The following is a 19118-nucleotide window of genomic DNA, read 5'->3' as shown; positions in this document are numbered from 1 at the left end:
TGTACTTTACTTTAATATTATTTTTTTGTTGATAAAAGTTGACAACTTTTACTTTTACTTCACTACAGTCCTAAAGAAAATATTGTACTTTTTACTCCATACATTTTCCATGACACCCAAAAGTACTCATTACATTTTGAATGCTTAGCAGGACAGGAAAATAGTCAAATTCACACACTTATCAAGAGAACACGCGGTCATCCATACTGCCTCTGGTCTGGTGGACTCACTAAACACAAATGCATCTTTTGTAAATAATGTCTGAGTGTTGGAGTGTGCCCCTGGCTATCTGAAAATTCAAAAAACAAGACAATTGTTCTGTCTGATTTGCTAAATAATAGAACTTTTGAATGATTTATACTTTTACTTTTGACAATGAAGTACTTTTTCAGCAAATATGTTTACTTTTGATACTTAAGTATATTTAAAGCCAAATACATTTAGACTTTTACTCAAGTAGTATTTTACTGGCTGACTTTCACTTTTACTTCAGTAACTTTCTATTAAGGTATCTATACTTTCACTCAAGTATGACAATTGGATACGTTTTCCACCACTGCTGTTTAATCAGGTTCTTGATATGCCACATTTGTCAGATGGATGGATTATCTTGGCAAAGGAGAAATGCTCACTAATAGGGATGTAAACAAATTTGTGCACAACATTTTTGAGAAATCAGCTTTTGTGGGATTTTTTATTTCAGCTCATGAACCATGAGACCAACACTTTACATTTTGCATTCATATTTTTGCATCATGCACCAATCTATCAACTGTCTACACAGGGAAACTGAGGGAGAGGCATCATGCACCAATCTATCAACTGTCTACACAGGGAAACTGAGGGAGAGGCATCATGCACCAATCTATCAACTGTCTACACAGGGAAACTGAGGGAGAGGCATCATGCACCAATCTATCAACTGTCTACACAGGGAAACTGAGGGAGAGGCATCATGCACCAATCTATCAACTGTCTACACAGGGAAACTGAGGGAGAGGCATCATGCACCAATCTATCAACTGTCTACACAGGGAAACTGAGGGAGAGGCATCATGCACCAATCTATCAACTGTCTACACAGGGAAACTGAGGGAGAGGCATCATGTACCAATCTATCAACTGTCTACACAGGGAAACTACTGAGGGAGAGGCATCATGCACCAATCTATCAACTGTCTACACAGGGAAACTGAGGGAGAGGCATCATGTACCAATCTATCAACTGTCTACACAGGGAAACTGAGGGAGAGGCATCATGTACCAATCTATCAACCGTCTACACAGGCAAACTACTGAGGGAGAGGCACCATGTACCAATCTATCAACCGCCTACACAGTGAAACTACTGAGGGAGAGGCATCATATACCAATCTATCAACCGCCTACACAGGGAAACTACTGAGGGAGAGGCATCATGTACCAATCTATCAACCGTCTACACAGGCAAACTCAGCCCACCTGTCTGTCTGTCCTTCAGTCCATCTGTATGAAGAAGTGGAGTACATAATATGTATCACTACCACAGACAAAATGTATGGGAATTGTCCATATCAGTAAACTCATTATCTTCCACATACTGTACCATACCATCATTGTCTACTGTGTGTTACGGGTGAACACATCAGACATCCAATAAAGACAGTACTTTGGACTCAGTACAGTTGTGTACATGATCACATCTGTGAGGGTCTACGTTAGCTACGGTAGCTACTGTAGAAACCAGGAGCCTTAGTGTGGCACGTGTGTGTGTGTGTGTGTGTGTGTGTGTGTGTGTGTGTGTGTGTGTGTGTGTGTGTGTGTGTGTGTGTGTGTGTGTGTGTGTGTGTGTGTGTGTGTGTGTGTGTGTGTGTGTGTGTGTGTGTCTGTGTGTGTCTGTGTGTGTCTCTGCATGAACTTGAAAAAATAAAAACAAGAGTGACACAAGACTAAATAAATCATCAGTTTGATCTTTCCCTCTCCTCCAGTGTCTCATTTGAAGAAAACACGACCACAAGCTGGAAAGGAATGTTTAAATGATAAAAGGAATTAAACGCATATTATAATACTAAGAAGTAATCTTGGGTTCTACATTTCTATTATATAAAACACAAAACTCTGCAGAATAGTCTTCCTAAACTTGCAGGCTAAAAAGTAGATATGAAAATGACAATAATGGAGGTTTCCTCATACAAATGCATGCAGAACGTTTGTTACAAATAATACATGAGAGTATGAGGGACAATTGTATCTATCAGACCTGAGTCGTTCATTAAACAATAGTCTTAACTCACTCACGTGTATGGCAATGTATGAGCAGATCATATCAATCCAACTGTCAAAATGCATAGTACTATAAAATGGTAATGAAAATGTAATAAGGAAATGAAACTAAATACATGTGTAAGGTAACTAACCATAAAAAGCATCAGGCGAAAGCCATTCATAAATATATGAGATCAACCCACAGACATGACATATCAAATACATTACAGGTAAGTAAACAACCATAATTCAAATGTGAAGAAAATGAACCTTTTCTGACACTAAGGTTATAAGGTCTCAATGTATGTGGTTGTCATTCGCCTAAGTCATTTGACCTGACAGATACTCTCAATGTGATAAACATTCTAATTAAACGGTGAACACAAATGTCAACATAGCTACACAATTACTGTCTAAAGGTGTGCTATTTTTCACAATGTCACTAGTAGGTGGGGATGTGGGGTACAGTTCCTTCCGCAGGACCTGTGGATAACACTTCCTATGAATACCCTCTTCATAATGTGTTATAATTGCATTTATAACACCTTCTAATCTATGCATTATACATCATATTGCATGAAATAGGCACTAATGGCTGCTAATACATGTCTATATATTCCTACAGCATTTTAAGCAGGCAGCATAATGCCTTATGATTATGAAGCTAAGTGGTATGACCTACACAAAATGCTCTTTAGGAAATTGTGTCAGAGGGCTATACTGTAACGACTTCACGTAGGAGTTCCGCACTCCTGTTAAAGGGATAGTTCACCCAAATTACAAAATATAATTTTCTTTCTTTACCCCGTATGTCACAACTTCTGCCGAAGTCAATGCCTCTCCTTGTTCGAGCGGTGCTCGGCGATCGATGTCACCAGTCTTCTAGCCATCATTGATCTATGTTTCATTTTCCATTGGTTTTGTTTGGTCTTCTTACACACCTGGTTCCAATCCCATTCATTAATTGTTATGTATTTAACCCTCTGTTTCCCCTCATGTCCTTGTCAGATTGTTTATTGTTATGTTCATGTTCTATGGATTGGTGTGCGATGGGTTCTTGTACCCACATTTATTTTATTATGGACTTTGGTTTTGGAGTTTATGTTTTAAGTTATTAAAATACTCCATTTATACCAAGTTTAATTCTCCTGCGCTTGACTTCCCTGCCACCTACATACACGACGTGACACCGTAAGCAGTCTATGGAAAAGCTCAGACAGCAATCCATGCTTTGGTTTTGTTTACCTGACCACTGTCTTCAAATGCAAAGTTTTTAGATCAAATCCCATGTCAAGTAATGTGAGGCCAATATCCCCTTTCTTGCATTGTTTTCATGCTTCATTTCAAAATCATCTTAAAATGACTTAATTGAGCTACACAATCAAATGTTGACACTTTAGGATGATTTTCAAAAAAGGATTTTAACAGGGTTATTGACTTGGATTTGTGCCACAAATGCTAAAATGCATATTTCTAACCAAGTACAGTAAACAAAACCAAAGCATGGATTGCTTTCTTATCTTGTCCATAGACTGCTTACAGGGTAAGAACAACAACATGTAGTTTTGTAATTTGGGTGGACTATCCCTTTAAGTACGCAAGACAGAGTTACATAGGTGTAAGAGGGTATGCAGTGAAATTAGAATATAGCCTACCACTTAATGAGCACAGAATGTATAATATAATGATCCTAATGTGCTTTTCAAATATGGCATCTGGCATAGTAATACTTTGCTTCATAAGGTATTACACATCCTGGTGATAATGCTTTATGCAGTTATAGATGTTCATGAGCAGTTATTAGCACCTATGTTGTGCATCCTGATGCATTATGAATAGAAGGTGTTATTAATGCTCCTGTAATGCATTATAAAGAGAACATCCATATGAAGTGTTACCTGTTTAAACTGACCAATCATGATTTCCTATGAAAACGGTGGTTTAAATAAAGTCTGTTGTAGTATCTTCTAGAGCAGGGGTACTCAACTCTTACCCTACGAGGTCCGGAGCCTGCTGGTTTTCTGTAATACCTGATAATTAATTGCACTACACTGGGGTCACAGGTCTAAATCAGTCCCTGATTAGAGGGGAAGAATGACTAAATGCAGTGGAACTTGTTTCGAGGTCCAGAGTTGAGTTTGAGGACTCTAGTCTCTAAAGGAAAATGGAACATCAACTTTCTTTACTGAAAGTAGGATTACAGGTGTCGGTTTATGTTAAATGTCTGTGAAGTTGGGACAAATTATGCAAGTTATTTTAAAACTAACATGCTGTAACTCTCAAATAATGAAAAAATGCTTCAGTAAAATAGAGCATCTTAGACTGGGCCCTGTGATAATGATGTCTCTTCTACACTACATGACCAAAAGTATGTGGACACCTGCTCGTCAAACATCTCATTCCAAAATCATGGGTTTTAATATGGAGTTGGTCCCCCCTTTGCTGCTATAATTGTCTCCACTCTTCTGAGAAGGCTTTCCTCTAGATGTTGGAACATTGCTGCAGGGACCATTCAGCCACAAGAGCATTAGTGAGGTCGGGCACTGATGTTGGGCGATTAGGCCTGGCTCGCAGTTGGCGTTCCAATTCATCCCAAAGGTGGTCGACGGGGTTGAGGTCAGGGCTATGCAGGCCAATCAAGTTCTTCCACACAGATCTCAACAAATCATTTTGTATGTACCTCGCTTTGTCCATGGAGGCATTGTCATGCTGAAACAGGAAAGGGCCTTCCCCAAACTGTTGCCATAAAGTTGGAAGCACAGAATCATCTATAATGTCATTGTATGCTGTAGTGTTAAGATTTCCCTTCACTGGAACTAAGGGGCCTAGCCCGAACCATGAAAAACAGCCCAAGACCACTATTCCTCCTCTACCCAACGTTACAGTTGGCACTATGCATTGGGGCAGGTAGTTTTCCTGGAATCTGCCAAACCCAGATTCGTCTGATGGACTAACAAATGGTGAAGCAAGAACGCGTTTCCACTGCTCCAGAGTCCAATGGCGGCAAGCCTTACACCACTTCAGCCGACGCTTGGCATTGCGCATGGTGAACTTAGGCTTGTGTGCGGCTGTTCGGTCATGGAAACCCAATTCATGAAGCTCATGACGAACAATTGTGCTGACGTTGCTTCCAGAGGCAGTTTGGAACTCTGTAGTGAGTGTTGCAACCGAGGACAGACTATTTTTATGCAATACGTGCTTCAGCACCTGGTGGTCCCGTTCTGTGAGCTTGTGTGGCCTACCACTTCATGGCTGAGCCAATGATGCTCCACAATAACAGCCCTTACAGGTGGCCAGGGCAGCTCTAGCAGGGCAGAAATTTTATGAACTGACTTGTAGGAAAGGTAGCATCCTATGATGGTGCCACATTGAAAGTCACTGAGCTCTTCAGTAAGGCCATTCTACTGCTAATGTTTGTCGATGGAGATTGCATGGCTGTGTGCTCGATTTTATACACCTGTCAGCAACGGGTGTGGCTGAAATAGACATATCCACTCATTTGAAGGGGTGTCCACATACTTTTGTGTATATATAGTGTAAATAACGCCGGTCAATGTTTAGCTATTTGACATGTCCACAAGACATTGAGACCTCAGGACCTTGGAAATGTCTCTACTAAAAGAGGTTTATGTTTTATGCATCTTCCCATGTGTATGTGATTGATATTTGCTTGTATGTATAGTAAACAATACTAGCGTAAGTATGATCATACCATCCTTTCATATCTTTATAATGTTGTATAGCTAATATGTGACATGCTGTATCATAATCAGTCATAAATCACACTCATTTTCAGATTATAATAATTTTGTAATTTTAGTTATCTACAAGTCCTGGGCTGTTTTGGAATTTTAACTGATTTCACTTGAACACATTTCCTAACCAATCCACATTATACCTGTCACATAGAGAATTAACTTAATAAATTGTTGAGGTTTCTGAAAATCAATGTGCAGTAAAACACACTGGTCAGAATGTGTCTTGGGGTTGGCATGACTGATTATGATGAAGCAAGTCACATATGTATGTGTATCTTATAATAAGTACTGTATATCATATATTACTGTATCTTATAATAAGTACTGTATATCATATATTACTGTATCTTATTAGGTTTTCTTTTGCTACACAAACGTCCACCGTTTGCTACAGTTCTCCTCCATGTCATTAGGTCCTTTGTCCTTGGGAAAAACACAAGAGTTACAAATATGTTGGAGCTAAAAGACAACGAGCCCCGTCATTTTAGATACCAAGCCAAACAGTTCACCAGTTGTCAGAGGACATTAACAGTACTTACTATTAACTCAGGAGGTTTGGTGACTTGGTCCTTGTCCATGGCCTGTTTGTCCAATAGAGCAGTGGTCTCCTCAGCAGCTCTGTTAGACATGGGAGGTCCTTCATTCATCTGAGGAGGTCCTGGACTCTGTGCACCAGGATTCACTTCCTCAGTCTCATCGTTAACCCTGTTGGAGAAATAAGACATCAACATTCACATTCATGATCCACCATAATACTGTCCCCTATAGAGATAACAGATAACAGTGTTTCTCAAACTCGGTCCTGCCCCCCCCTGGGGGTGCATCTGTTGGAGAGGGGTACACATGGTCTACGTGTTCATGACCTAAATGACAGAGGAGTGACTCACTTGCAGAGGGGTGAAGTCTCACCAGCACCCTGACCTGGGGCCCCATTGGTCAGGTGTGATTCCCTGTGGAGTAAGATACAGACTGGATCAGGAAACATGACCTCAACCAGTTATTTAACCTCCTCTACCATCCCATGCAACTTTACACACAGATAAATACACATTCTCACCTTCTATATGGCACGCGTCCATTGCTCTGAGGTTGACCCAGAAGCTGTGGGTCATCAGTCTGGCTGTTAACACTGTGGGAGCAATAACAGGGCTATCATCAGGATTAAAACTCTTGATCCAGCACAAACAACACTGTCCTCCATAGAGGCAGAGACTAACATGATACATGGGATCAATTCTGAAGGGAGAAATGAGATTGATAATGAAGATCTATCAAAGGAGTCCTCATGTGGAGAATTTACCTAACAACCTTGGGTATATTCAGTGTGGGGGAATCAGCATGTGTCTTCTGACAGGTTTCAGTGTCTGCTCTGTCATTGTCTGACGGCTTTCCATCCTCCATTCCTAGAACACCTTCCTCTCCTTGGCCACTAAAGTTGAGATTATTACATTGATGATGATTTAAGGATCTCGACTGGGAAGGATACAAATGTTCTCCATAGTCTACATTACAGAGGACTGACAGGTGATTAGTCATGTGGTACAGTTTACCTGGCATCTCCATTCAGCAGAGGGTTGTCAGCGCCTGTCTCTTCATTGTCCATGGGCTGCCTGCTCTCCTCTCCTGGCTCACCTCCTTGGTCACTGAAAGTGAGATTATGATGAGCATGACTGAAAGGATAAGCAAGTCAAACTGATCCAGGACAGAATAGAGTATAAATAAGTAATAGAGGTATTCTAACTAACCTGGGAACAACCACAGCTTCAACAGTCTCACCGTCATCAGGCTTTCTGATGTCTCTGTGATAAAACATGTACCAAAGGTTCAGTCAGATACCCACAGGTACAAGTGGAATCATCTACGATACATTACACCAGTCAAAAATACACCAGTTGCCCTTCTGACTTGAATATGTTATGTCTTGCCTGGAAAGGGCTCTAAAGGCAGGGTTGTTGGTGAAAGTTGTTGCTTGCCAATAGACATTACCGGTATTAAGAAATGCCACCAAGGGCCTCCCGGGTGGCGCAGTGGTCTAGGGCACTGCATCGCAGCGCTAGCTGTGCCACCAGAGACTCTGGGTTCGCGCCCAGGCTCTGTCGCAGCCGGCCGTGACCGGGAGGTCCGTGGGGCGACGCACAATTGTCCGGGTTAGGGAGGGTTTGGCCGGTATCCTTGTCTCATCGCGCACCAGCGACTCCTGTGGCGGGCCGGGCGCAGTGCCTGCTAACCAAGGTAGCCAGGTGCACAGTGTTTCCTCCGACACATTGGTGCGGCTGGCTTCCGGGTTGGAGGCGCGCTGTGTTAAGAAGGAGTGCGGCTTGGCTTGGTTGGGTTGTGTTTCGGAGGACGCATGGCTTTCGACCTCCGTCTCTCCCGAGCCCGTACGGGAGTTGTAGCGATGAGACAAGATAGTAATTAGTAACAATTGGATACCACGAAATTGGGGAGAAAAGGGGGTAAAATTTATAAAAAGAAAAAAAAAGATAAAAGAAATGCCATGCAGATCTATTGAGTAATTCTTCCTTTGCCTTCTATAGCAGGGCTTTCCAACCCTGTTCCTGGAGCGCTACCCTCCTGTAGGTTCTCTCTCCAACCCCAGTTGTAACTAACCTGATGCAGCTTTTTAATCAGCTTTCAGGGATGAGCAACTTTGATGGGGGTGTCACGCCCTGACCTTAGTTCCTTGTTTATGTCTCTATTTTGGTTTGGTCAGGGCGTGAGTTGGGGTGGGCATTCTATGTTTTGTTCTATGTTGTCCTTTTCTATGTGTTTGGCCTGGTATGGTTCCCAATCAGAGGCAGCTGTCAATCGTTGTCTCTGATTGAGAACCATACTTAGGTAGCCTGTTCCCACCTGTGTTTGTGGGTAGTTGTTTTCTGTTTTGTGTATTGCACCTTGCAGAACTGTTCGTTTGTCGTTTTGTTGTTTTTGTTCAAGTGTTCGTATTTATTAAAAGTATTATGAATACTTACCACGCTGCACCTTGGTCCTCTTCTCCTTCTCCCGACGACGTTCGTTACAGAACTACCCACCACCAACGGACCAAGCAGCGTGGAAGAATGGACTCCTGGACATGGGAGGAAATCTTGGACGGCAAGGGACCCTGGGCACAGCCGGGAGAGTATCGCCGTCCTAAAGAGGAGCTGGAGGCAGCCAAAGCGGAGCGGCGATGCTACGAGGAGTTGGCTCGAGGAAAAGTGCACGAGAGGCAGCCCCAGAATTTTTTTTGGGGGGGGAACACGGGGAGATTGGCGGATTCAGGTAGGAGACCTGAGCCAATTCCTCGTGCTTACCGGGTGGAGCGTCGTACTGGTCAGGCACCATGTTATGCGGTGGAGCGCACGGTGTCTCCAGTGCACGTTCACAGCCCGGTACTTTACATCGCAGCTCCTCGCATCGGCCGGGCGAGAGTGGGCATCGAGCCAGGACGGAGTGTGCCAGCCCTGCTCTCCAGGCCTCCAGTGCGCCTCCACGGCCCAGTGTATCCGGTGCCTCGGCCAAGGACAAGGCCTCCTGCATGTCTCCCAAGCCTGGTGAGTCCTGTGCCTGTGCTAAGCCCTAACCCTCCTGCATGTATCCTCAGCCTGTGCCTTCTCCCAGAGCCAGGCCTCCTGTGTGTCTCTCCACTCCAGTGATGATCCATGGCAAGAAGCCTCCAGTGATGATCCATGTCACGAAGCCTCCAGTGATGATCCATGGCACGAAGCCTCCAGTGATGATCCATGGCAAGAAGCCTCCAGTGATGATCCATGGCAAGAAGCCTCCAGTGATGATCCATGGCACGAAGCCTGCAGGGATGATCCATGGCACGAAGCCTCCAGGGATGATCCATGGCAAGAAGCCTCCAGTGATGATCTATGGCACGAAGCCTCCAGTGATGATCCATGGCAAGAAGCCTCCAGTGATGACCCATGGCACGAAGCCTCCAGTGGTGATCCATGGTACGAAGCCTCCAGTGATGATCCATGGCACAAAGCCTCCAGTGATGATCCATGGCAAGAAGCCTCCAGTGATGATCTATGGCACGAAGCCTCCAGTGATGATCCATGGCAAGAAGCCTCCAGTGATGACCCATGGCACGAAGCCTCCAGTGGTGATCCATGGTACGAAGCCTCCAGTGATGATCCATGGCACAAAGCCTCCAGTGATGATCCATGGCACGAAGCCTCCAGTGAGGAGTTATGGCACGAGGCCTCCAGCGACACCCTCTAGTCCGGAGCCTCCAGCGTCGCCCTCTAGTCCGGAGCCGCCAGCGACGCCCTCTAGTCCGGAGCCTCCAGCGACGCTCTCTAGTCCGGAGCAGCCAGAGTCTCCCTCCTGTCCGGAGCAGCCAGATTCGCCCTCCTGTTCGGAGCAGCCAGAGTCGCCCTCCTGTCCGGAGCAGCCAGAGTCGCCCTCCTGTCCGGAGCAGCCAGAGTCGCCCTCCTGTCCGGAGCTGCCAGTCGCCCTCCTGTCCGGAGCTGCCAGATTCGCCCTCCTGTCCGGAGCTGCCAGATTCGCCCTCCTGTCCGGAGCTGCCAGAGTCACCCTCCTGTCCGGAGCTGCCAGAGTCGCCCTCCTGTCCGGAGTTGCCAGAGTCGCCCTCCTGTCCGGAGTTGCCAGAGTCGCCCTCCTGTCCGGAGCTGCCAGAGTCGCCCTCCTGTCTGGGGCCCGCTGCTAGGGTCCCCAGTTCGTGGTCGGTGGCGAGGGTCCCCGCTCTAGAGGCGCCACCTAAGTGGGACAAGCCAGAGGTGGAGCGGGGTCTACATCCCGCACCAGAGCCGCCACCACGGTGAAAGGCCCAGACCCTCCCCTATAGGTTCAGGTTTTGTAGCCGGAGTCCGCACCTTTTGGGGGGGGGGGGGGTACTGTCACGCCCTGACCTTAGGTCCTTGTTTATGTCTCTATTTTGGTTTGGTCAGGGCGTGAGTTGGGGTGGGCATTCTATGTTTTGTTCTATGTTGTCCTTTTCTATGTGTTTGGCCTGGTATGGTTCCCAATCAGAGGCAGCTGTCAATCGTTGTCTCTGATTGAGAACCATACTTAGGTAGCCTGTTCCCACCTGTGTTTGTGGGTAGTTGTTTTCTGTTTTGTGTATTGCACCTTGCAGAACTGTTCGTCTGTCGTTTTGTTGTTTTTGTTCAGGTGTTTGTATTTATTAAAAGTATTATGAATACTTACCACGCTGCACCTTGGTCCTCTTCTCCTTCTCCCGACGACGTTCGTTACAGGGGGCCACAAAAATCTGAATTCATTATGAGGGACCACAGTGGCTCGTGGGTCTGCGTACCCACATTCACACTCACACATGCAGTCAGAGCCGGCCCTAAGCAACATTTTGCTATGGGGATTAGAGAACATTTTGCAGAGGAAAAGGATAATAACCTCACACTCAATGTCAACAAAACAAAGGAGATGATCGTGGACTTCAGGAAACAGCAGAGGGAGCACCCCCATATCCACATCGACGGGACAGTAGTGGAGAGGGTAGAAAGTTTTAAGTTCCTCGGCGTACACATCACGGACAAACTGAATTGGTCCACCCACACAGACAGCGTTGTGAAGAAGGCGCAGCAGCGCCTCTTCAACCTCAGGAGGCTGAAGAAATTTGGCTTGTCACCAAAAGCACTCACAAACTTTTACAGATGCACAATCGAGAGCATCCTGTCAGGCTGTATCACCGCCTGGTACGGCAACTGCTCCGCCTACAACCGCAAGGCTCTCCAGAGGGTAGTGAGGTCTGCACAATGCATCACCGGGGGCAAACTACCTGCACTCCAGGACACCTACACCACCCGATGTCACAGGAAGGCCATAAAGATCATCAAGGACAACAACCACCCGAACCACTGCCTGTTCACCCCGCTATCATCCAGAAGGCGAGGTCAGTACAGGTGCATCAAAGCAGGGACCGAGAGACTGAAAAACAGCTTCTATCTCAAGGCCATCAGACTGTTAAACAGTCACCACTAACATTGAGTGGCTGCTGCTAACATAGTGACTCAACTCCAGGCACTTTAATAAATGGAAAAATTGATTAAAAAAAATGTGTCACTAGCCACTTTAAACAATGCCACTTAATATAATGTTTACAGACCCTACATTACTCATCTCATATGTATATACTGTACTCGATACCATCTACTGCATCTTGCCTATGCCGTTCTGTACCATCACTCATTCATATATCTTTATGTACATATTCTTCATCTCTTTACACTTGTGTGTATAAGGTAGCTGTTGTGAAATTGTTAGGTTAGATTACTCGTTGGTTATTACTGCATTGTCGGAACTAGAAGCACAAGCATTTCGCTACACTCGCATTAACATCTGCTAACCATGTGTATGTGACAAATAAAATTTGATTTGATATTTAAAGCAAGTTTGCTGCAATTCTACACATTTTGCCATATGGAGGAGAGAAGATTTGCAATTTTATAACTAATTGCATGCAATTCTACTATTTTTGCCTTAGGGTGGAGAGAAATGTATGCATGTCAATATGATATCTAAGTGACAGTGACTTACAAAATCAATGCCCACCCCCCCTGTCAGCAATTTGACGATGTTTACTACAAGTTTACGTAGCTGGTGAGATTTATTTACCAATCAAAAAAATTTAGTGATTGAGTGATTTTCAATGACTGACATGACAAGAGGAAAACTCCTGATGAACAACCACATTTTTTAATTGTACCTTGTGTATTCTAGCTGTCAACAGTAAAACGGGGGTCCGCAGGCCTCCAGTTGCCCATCCCTGAGATAATTATTAGAATCAGGTGTGCTAGATAAGGGTTGGAGGGAAATCCTACAGGACAGTAGCTCTCCAGGATCAGGGTTGGAGAGCCCTGTTCTATAGAGACAGAAACTAATATGACCCATAGCAACAGCTGAAGACAGTGAGACTATCATACAGATCATCAAAGTGATGTATAAAGGTTTACCTGGAATAACGTTGCTCATTCTGCATCAGAGGAATGGAGTTTGGTTCTGGATTGCCCTGAACCTCTTCCATGTCTCTGTGGCCTTGGTTGCTAAAGATGAGATTATTACATTAATAAGAAATTATGATAATGTTTGATAAACAACAGTAACTTTACAAAATGTCCGACAAGACTGTAGTTTGTAAGTGTCCTGCAAGTTCCAGGCTGTTCTCATCCTGTTTGTGACCTGCAAGGACCCCATTGGTCTGACTTTAAACCCTAGTAGTAAGACAGAGAGAACTAGTCTCATAACTATCATATACCCTCTGCAACAATTCTAATTGACTTAAAGACAAAAACAGTTATAAAGCTGTTATAAAAACAGTTATATAGGATACTCACCACTGTTTGTCTCGCCAAGATTCATACACACAAAAAAAGAGCAGACCAGCAATGACAGCAACAGCAACAACACCAACTGAAAAACAAAATGTAGTCATCATATGTTGACATATTCACACAAATGAAAAGGTTTAAAAATAACCTTCTAACAGTAGTTGATCTTGGTAGCATTGTTTTGAGGTCAGATTTACTTGTCATTTGCTCATACAGAGGAGGCTGTGGTGATAGATTTGCGTAAACACTCACCAATGATTTTCCAGATCAAATCAGTGTCACCACGGTTTGTATCAGGATGGTCTCCGTCTATAATGGTGGTATTAGAGAGAATAAAGTTATTTCCATGACATAATCAATAAAAATACTGAATGTAGTTATGTAGTCTTTCCCCGAATTTAATTTCCAAGCAGGCGTCCAGAATATAAAAACATCAAAAAACGAATTCTCAAGGGATTGACATTGGTCTCTCAATGTTCATCGTGAAAATTAGCCATCTCAGTACTCACCTGGGATGATGGTTGAATTCAAAGGTGCAGTTGTCACAACCTCATTCCTCATCTCTACAAAGGCCAGACAGAGGTTAAAAGGTGTACAGAATTCAAAATTAATGAATATGATTTAGTGCTATTCTTTATGTGCCCTTGAAAGATACTTGAAATTGATGGAAAAGAGGAATGTCAACTATCTACCTGTGACAATGTAATGGGAACATCTCTCCTTAACTGAGGGTTCTTCACCATTAGACTCAGTTCCAGCCTTCTGCTGAGAGGGAATGGGGAGGGATATTGTTTAATCAGTTGCATCCTAACAATACGGGATTAAACCCATAAATAAAAAGACAAATGTGTAAGTTGTTATAATCAACCTCTAAATAATGTGAAATTACAGAGCTCACCTGTGTAGAATCAATGTAAATTATGTTCATTTTCAGATTTTGGCATTTATAGAGGGTGATTGAACTGTTGTTCATCATTACCACCTCATTCTTATCAAATTCCATTGGCTTGTCCTCTCCACTGTTGGCAATGGCAGTCTGTGGGAAAGAAAGGCAAAAAGCTATTTAAAGTTGGAAAAAGGCAAGTCAAATGATCAATACAGAATATACAGTGCATTCGGAAGGTATTCAGACCCCTTGACTTTTTCCACATTTTGTTACATTACACCATTTTTCTCAAATGGATTAAACAAATAAAATCCTCATCAATCTACACACAATACCCCACAATAACAAAGTGAAAACAGGTTTTTAGAAATGTTAGCAAATGTATAAAACAAATTTAAAAAGCAGCAATACCTTCTTTACATAAGTATTCAGACTCTTTGCTATGAGACTCAAAATTGAGCTCAAGTGCATCCTGTTTCCATCTATCATCCTTGAGATGTTTCTATAACTTGATTCCACCTGTGGAAAATTCTATTGATTGGACATTATTTGGAAAGGCACACACCTGTCTGTATAAGGTCCCACAGTTCACAGTGCACAAGGCATGAGGTCGAAGGAATTGTCCGTAGAGCACCCGAGACAGGATTGTGTTAAAAAAATACCAAAACATTTCTACACCATTGAAGGTCCCCAGGAACATAATGGCCTCCATCATTCTTAAATGGCAGAAGTTTAGAACCACCAAGACTCTTCCTAGAGCTGGCCGCCTGGCCAAACTGAGCAATCGGGGGAGAAGGGAGTTGGTCAGGGAGGTGACAAGAACCTGATGATCACTCTGATAGAGCTCTGGAGTTCCTGTGTGGAGATGGGAGAACCTTCCAGAAGGACAGCCATTGCTGCAGCACTCCACCAATCAAGCATTTATGATACAGTGGCCAGACAGAAGCCACTCCTCAGTAAAAGGAACATGACAGCCCGCTTGGAGTTTGCCAAAAGGCACCTAAAAGACTCTCAGACCATGACAAACAAGATTCTCTGGTCTGATAAAACCAAGATTGAACTCTTTGGCCTGAATGCCAAGCATCACGTCTGGAGGAAACCTGGCACCATCCCTACGGTGAAGCATGGTGGTGGCAGCATCTTGCTGTGGGGATGTTTTTCAGCGGAAGGGACTGGGAGACTAGTCAGGATCGAGGGAAAGATGAACGGAGCAAAGTACAGCGGGATCCTTGATGTAAACCTGCTCCAGGGCGCTCAGGACTTCAGACTTGGGCGAAGGTTCACCTTCCAACAGGATAACGACCCTAAGCACACAGCCAAGACAAAGCAGGAGTGGATTCGGGACAAGTCTCTGAATGTCCTTGAGTGGCCCAGCCAGAGCCTGGACTTGAACTCGATCGAACATCCATAGAGAGACCTGAAAATAGCTGTGTAGCTACTCCCCATCCAACCTGACCGAGCTTGAAAGGATGGGAGAAACCCTCCATATACAGGTGTGTAGGGTTATACCCAAGAAGACTCGAGGCTGTAATCGCTGCCAAAGGTGCTTCAACAAAGTACTGAGTAATGGGTCTGAATACTTATGTAAATGTGATATTTCCATTTTTTATTTCTTATTTCTCAAAATGTTTTTTTGCTTTGTCACTATGGGGTATTGTGTGTAGATTGATGAGGGGTAAACAACTATTTAATTAATTTTAGAATGAGACTGTAACGTATCAAAATGTGGAAAAAGTCAAGGGGTCTGAATACTTTCCGAATGCACTGTATGTAGTGGTATTATTTTAATTCAAGTAATTCTGTGTGGATTGCATCCATTGCTCTCCTGCAGTTGTTACTTCCTGTATAGCTTAACTAAAACACAGATTTGAACTTACCCCGTTCTTGTTGAACACCGCAATGTCAAGTACCCCTGGAATGTATGGATACACGTATCTACCATCCCTGCTCTTCAATTGTCCACAGGACATTTTCACCAAAGTACATGCTAAGGATGTCAAGAAAGTTTTATTTAGGACAACGTTATGTGCATTATTACGAAAACCACTTACAAATTCCTTTAGACAGAAACAAAATAAAATAAACTGTCTTGAGGTTTGAGTTCTAGATACATTGAACAATAACAATAGATAAAGATTGTCTAAGAGGACTAGCACTCATATAGGACCAGTGGTGTAAAGTACTTAAGTAAAAATATTTGAAAGTACTACTTAAGTAGTTTTTTGGGGTATCTGTAATTTACATTACTTTTACTTCACTACATTCCTAAAGAAAATGATGTACAGTCGTGGCCAAAAGTTTTGAGAATGACACAAATATAAATTTTCACAAAGTTTGCTGCTTCAGTGTCTTTAGATAGTTTTGTCAGATGTTACTATGGAATACTGAAGTATAATTACAAGCATTTCATTAGTGTCAAAGGCTTTTATTGACAATTACATGAAGTTGATGCAAAGAGTCAATATTTGCAGTGTTGACCCTTCTTTTTCAAGACCTCTGCAATCCGCCCTGGCATGCTGTCAATTAACTTCTGGGCCACATCCTGACTGATGGCAGCCCATTCTTGCATAATCAATGCTTGGAGTTTGTCAGAATTTGTGGGTTTTTTGTTTGTCCACCCGCCTCTTGAGAATTGACCACAAGTTCTCAATGGGATTAAGGTCTGGGGAGTTTCCTGACCATGGACCCAAAATATCGATGTTTTGTTCCCCGAGCCACTTAGTTATCACTTTTGCCTTATGGCAAGGTGCTCCATCATGCTGGAAAAGGCATTGTTCGTCACCAAACTGTTCCTGGATGGTTGGGAGAAGTTGCTCATAGAGGATGTATTGGTACCATTCTTTATTCATGGCTGTGTTCTTAGGCAAAATTGTGAGTGGGCCTACTCCCTTTGCTTTTTCCGGATGCCCCAAACATTCAGAAAGGAGATAAGTGGCTTATTTACTGCCCTTCTTGACACCAGGCCATCCTCCAAAAGTCTTCGCCTCACTGTGCGTGCAGATGCACTCACACCTGCCTGCTGCCATTCCTGAGCAAGCTCTGTACTGGTGGTGCCCCGATCCCGCAGCTGAATCAACTTTAGGAGACGGTCCATCATACAAACTGAGGCAGCAGACTTTGTGAAAATTAATATTTGTGTCATTCTCAAAACTTTTGGCCACGACTGTACATTTTACAGGTTCTCGCACCAAAGCCGGCTCTACAGGTTCCCGCGCTTCTGCAGAAGCGACCGGCCTGCTCCTGGTCCTCGGGACCATCCCTCTGGTTGGTGTCGTCCGGCGGCTGGAGCCGCACGTTAGGGAAGGGGTACTGTCACGTTTACTCCCGCTCCCCCTCCCCGGCGCTCGACTTTGCCAGTTGTCTCATCAATATGCACACCTGCCACCATCGTTACAAGCACCTGCGCTACATGACACTCACCTAGACGCAATCACCTTCCTGATTACCTCCCCTATATCTGTCACTCCTCTTGGTTCTTTCCTCAAGCACCAATGACTCGTTTTCTGTTTCATGTCAGTACACTTTTCGTGTTTGTTGTTTTGTACTGTGTTCTATTTATTTGCTCTCCCTGTATGTGCTTCCCAAATCTAAGCGTACACATTACAACTGACTTTCTGTAGGCTTGGAACGATGGGTCCCAGAGCACGTTAACCTGATGAACGGTTTGAAAACGGTTCACGGTACGATGTTTTCTAATCACTGGGTTAAGGGAACTGAGTTTCTGTCTTGAAGGCGTGTTTTGTTTGTGACATGTATCAAGAGTTTGCATTAAGGTGAGATTATCTGCAGATTGCACATTCTCTTGAAAAGCCATGTCAGTGACAGAGGTTATACTCACATTCACAGAATGTCCTTCTCTGAACCCGGTAATATAAACTACTCACACCTAGATGATTTCATTCATTCATGTTTCACCATTTATCAATGATTATTGAGGCTCATTAGGGGGACTTTTCTCCACCTCTCCCTGAATGACATCCTCCATATCAGTCTTCTTTTCTGCAGGTGTTCTACCTCCAGTCTGATGGGGAGCTTGGTACTCTGGGCATCTTGGGTGTTTGTTGGTTCCGGATTGTTTGAATGATGGCCAACATTGATGTTTGGCTGTCTTCAATTGTATTCCCCAGAGAGTTGCACTTCCTTCGGGGACCCTTATCCTGTTTTTATTTGGTGCCGATTGTCACTCGGCTTAGTAGCCACTTTGCCAGATTCAACCATCTCCTGACCTCCTCTACAGTGGGACTGTACTCAACCATCTCCTGACCCCCTCTACAGTGGGACTGTACTCAACCATCTCCTGACCCCCTCTACAGTGGGACTGTACTCAACCATCTCCTGACCCCCTCTACAGTGGGACTGTACTCAACCATCTCCTGACTCCCTCTACAGTGGGACTGTACTCAACCATCTCCTGACCCCCTCTACAGTGGGACTGTACTCAACCATCTCCTGACCCCCTCTACAGTCGGACTGTACTCAACCATCTCCTGACCCCCTCTACAGTGGGACTGTACTCAACCATCTCCTGACCCCCTCTACAGTGGGACTGTACTCAACCATCTCCTGACCACCTCTACAGTGGGACTGTACTCAACCATCTCCTGACCCCCTCTACAGTGGGTTTGTGTCTGCCAGTCCTGTCTACGAGCAGGGCATTGTTCATCATAAAATACTTTGATCAAATGAGGGCCATTCTTTTCAGGCTGTGTTATGGAAGTGATGGGGGCTGTTTCAACATAAACAAAACAATCTCCATTGGAGCAGTTTGTGAGTTGACCCTTGTATCTTATCATGTGCCTCATCACCCTCCCCACCTCCTTGCATACAGCTTCAGCCAGAAACTCAGTCACAACACTATCAACTGCTGATTCAGGTGGTTTTTTAATTGTAACTTGAATTGAGTTCTGGTCAGCCATGCACGACTTCAAACTG

At 44.0% G+C, this 19118-nt stretch overlaps 1 protein-coding gene across 2 annotated transcripts in view; it reads right to left on the bottom strand.

Annotated features, from left to right (window-relative positions):
- Positions 1-675: 675 nt before the first annotated feature.
- The window catches only part of LOC139574173 (uncharacterized), a 30154-nt gene continuing 11711 nt past the window's right edge, over positions 676-19118 (bottom strand). Inside the window, exons 4-17 of one of the 2 annotated variants that reach the window (XM_071398440.1) lie at positions 16064-16173; positions 14199-14336; positions 13993-14065; positions 13810-13863; positions 13553-13609; positions 13307-13382; positions 12926-13015; positions 7748-7801; positions 7553-7645; positions 7303-7431; positions 7060-7131; positions 6890-6952; positions 6542-6707; positions 676-6425 (exon numbers count right to left, since the gene is read on the bottom strand). In XM_071398440.1, the coding sequence (XP_071254541.1) occupies positions 6369-6425; positions 6542-6707; positions 6890-6952; positions 7060-7131; positions 7303-7431; positions 7553-7645; positions 7748-7801; positions 12926-13015; positions 13307-13382; positions 13553-13609; positions 13810-13863; positions 13993-14065; positions 14199-14336; positions 16064-16156 (1215 nt within the window). In that variant the 5' untranslated portion in view covers positions 16157-16173 and the 3' untranslated portion in view covers positions 676-6368. The remainder of the gene's footprint in view (positions 6426-6541; positions 6708-6889; positions 6953-7059; positions 7132-7302; positions 7432-7552; positions 7646-7747; positions 7802-12925; positions 13016-13306; positions 13383-13552; positions 13610-13809; positions 13864-13992; positions 14066-14198; positions 14337-16063; positions 16174-19118) is intronic. The other variant, XM_071398450.1, reaches the window with a different exon arrangement.

Source organism: Salvelinus alpinus, chromosome 1, assembly GCF_045679555.1.
Source record: "Salvelinus alpinus chromosome 1, SLU_Salpinus.1, whole genome shotgun sequence".
In the NCBI taxonomy this organism is placed as follows: domain Eukaryota; kingdom Metazoa; phylum Chordata; class Actinopteri; order Salmoniformes; family Salmonidae; genus Salvelinus; species Salvelinus alpinus.
The sequence above is the reverse complement of the archived record's forward strand: the minus strand, read 5'-3'. Positions and strand labels throughout refer to the sequence as shown.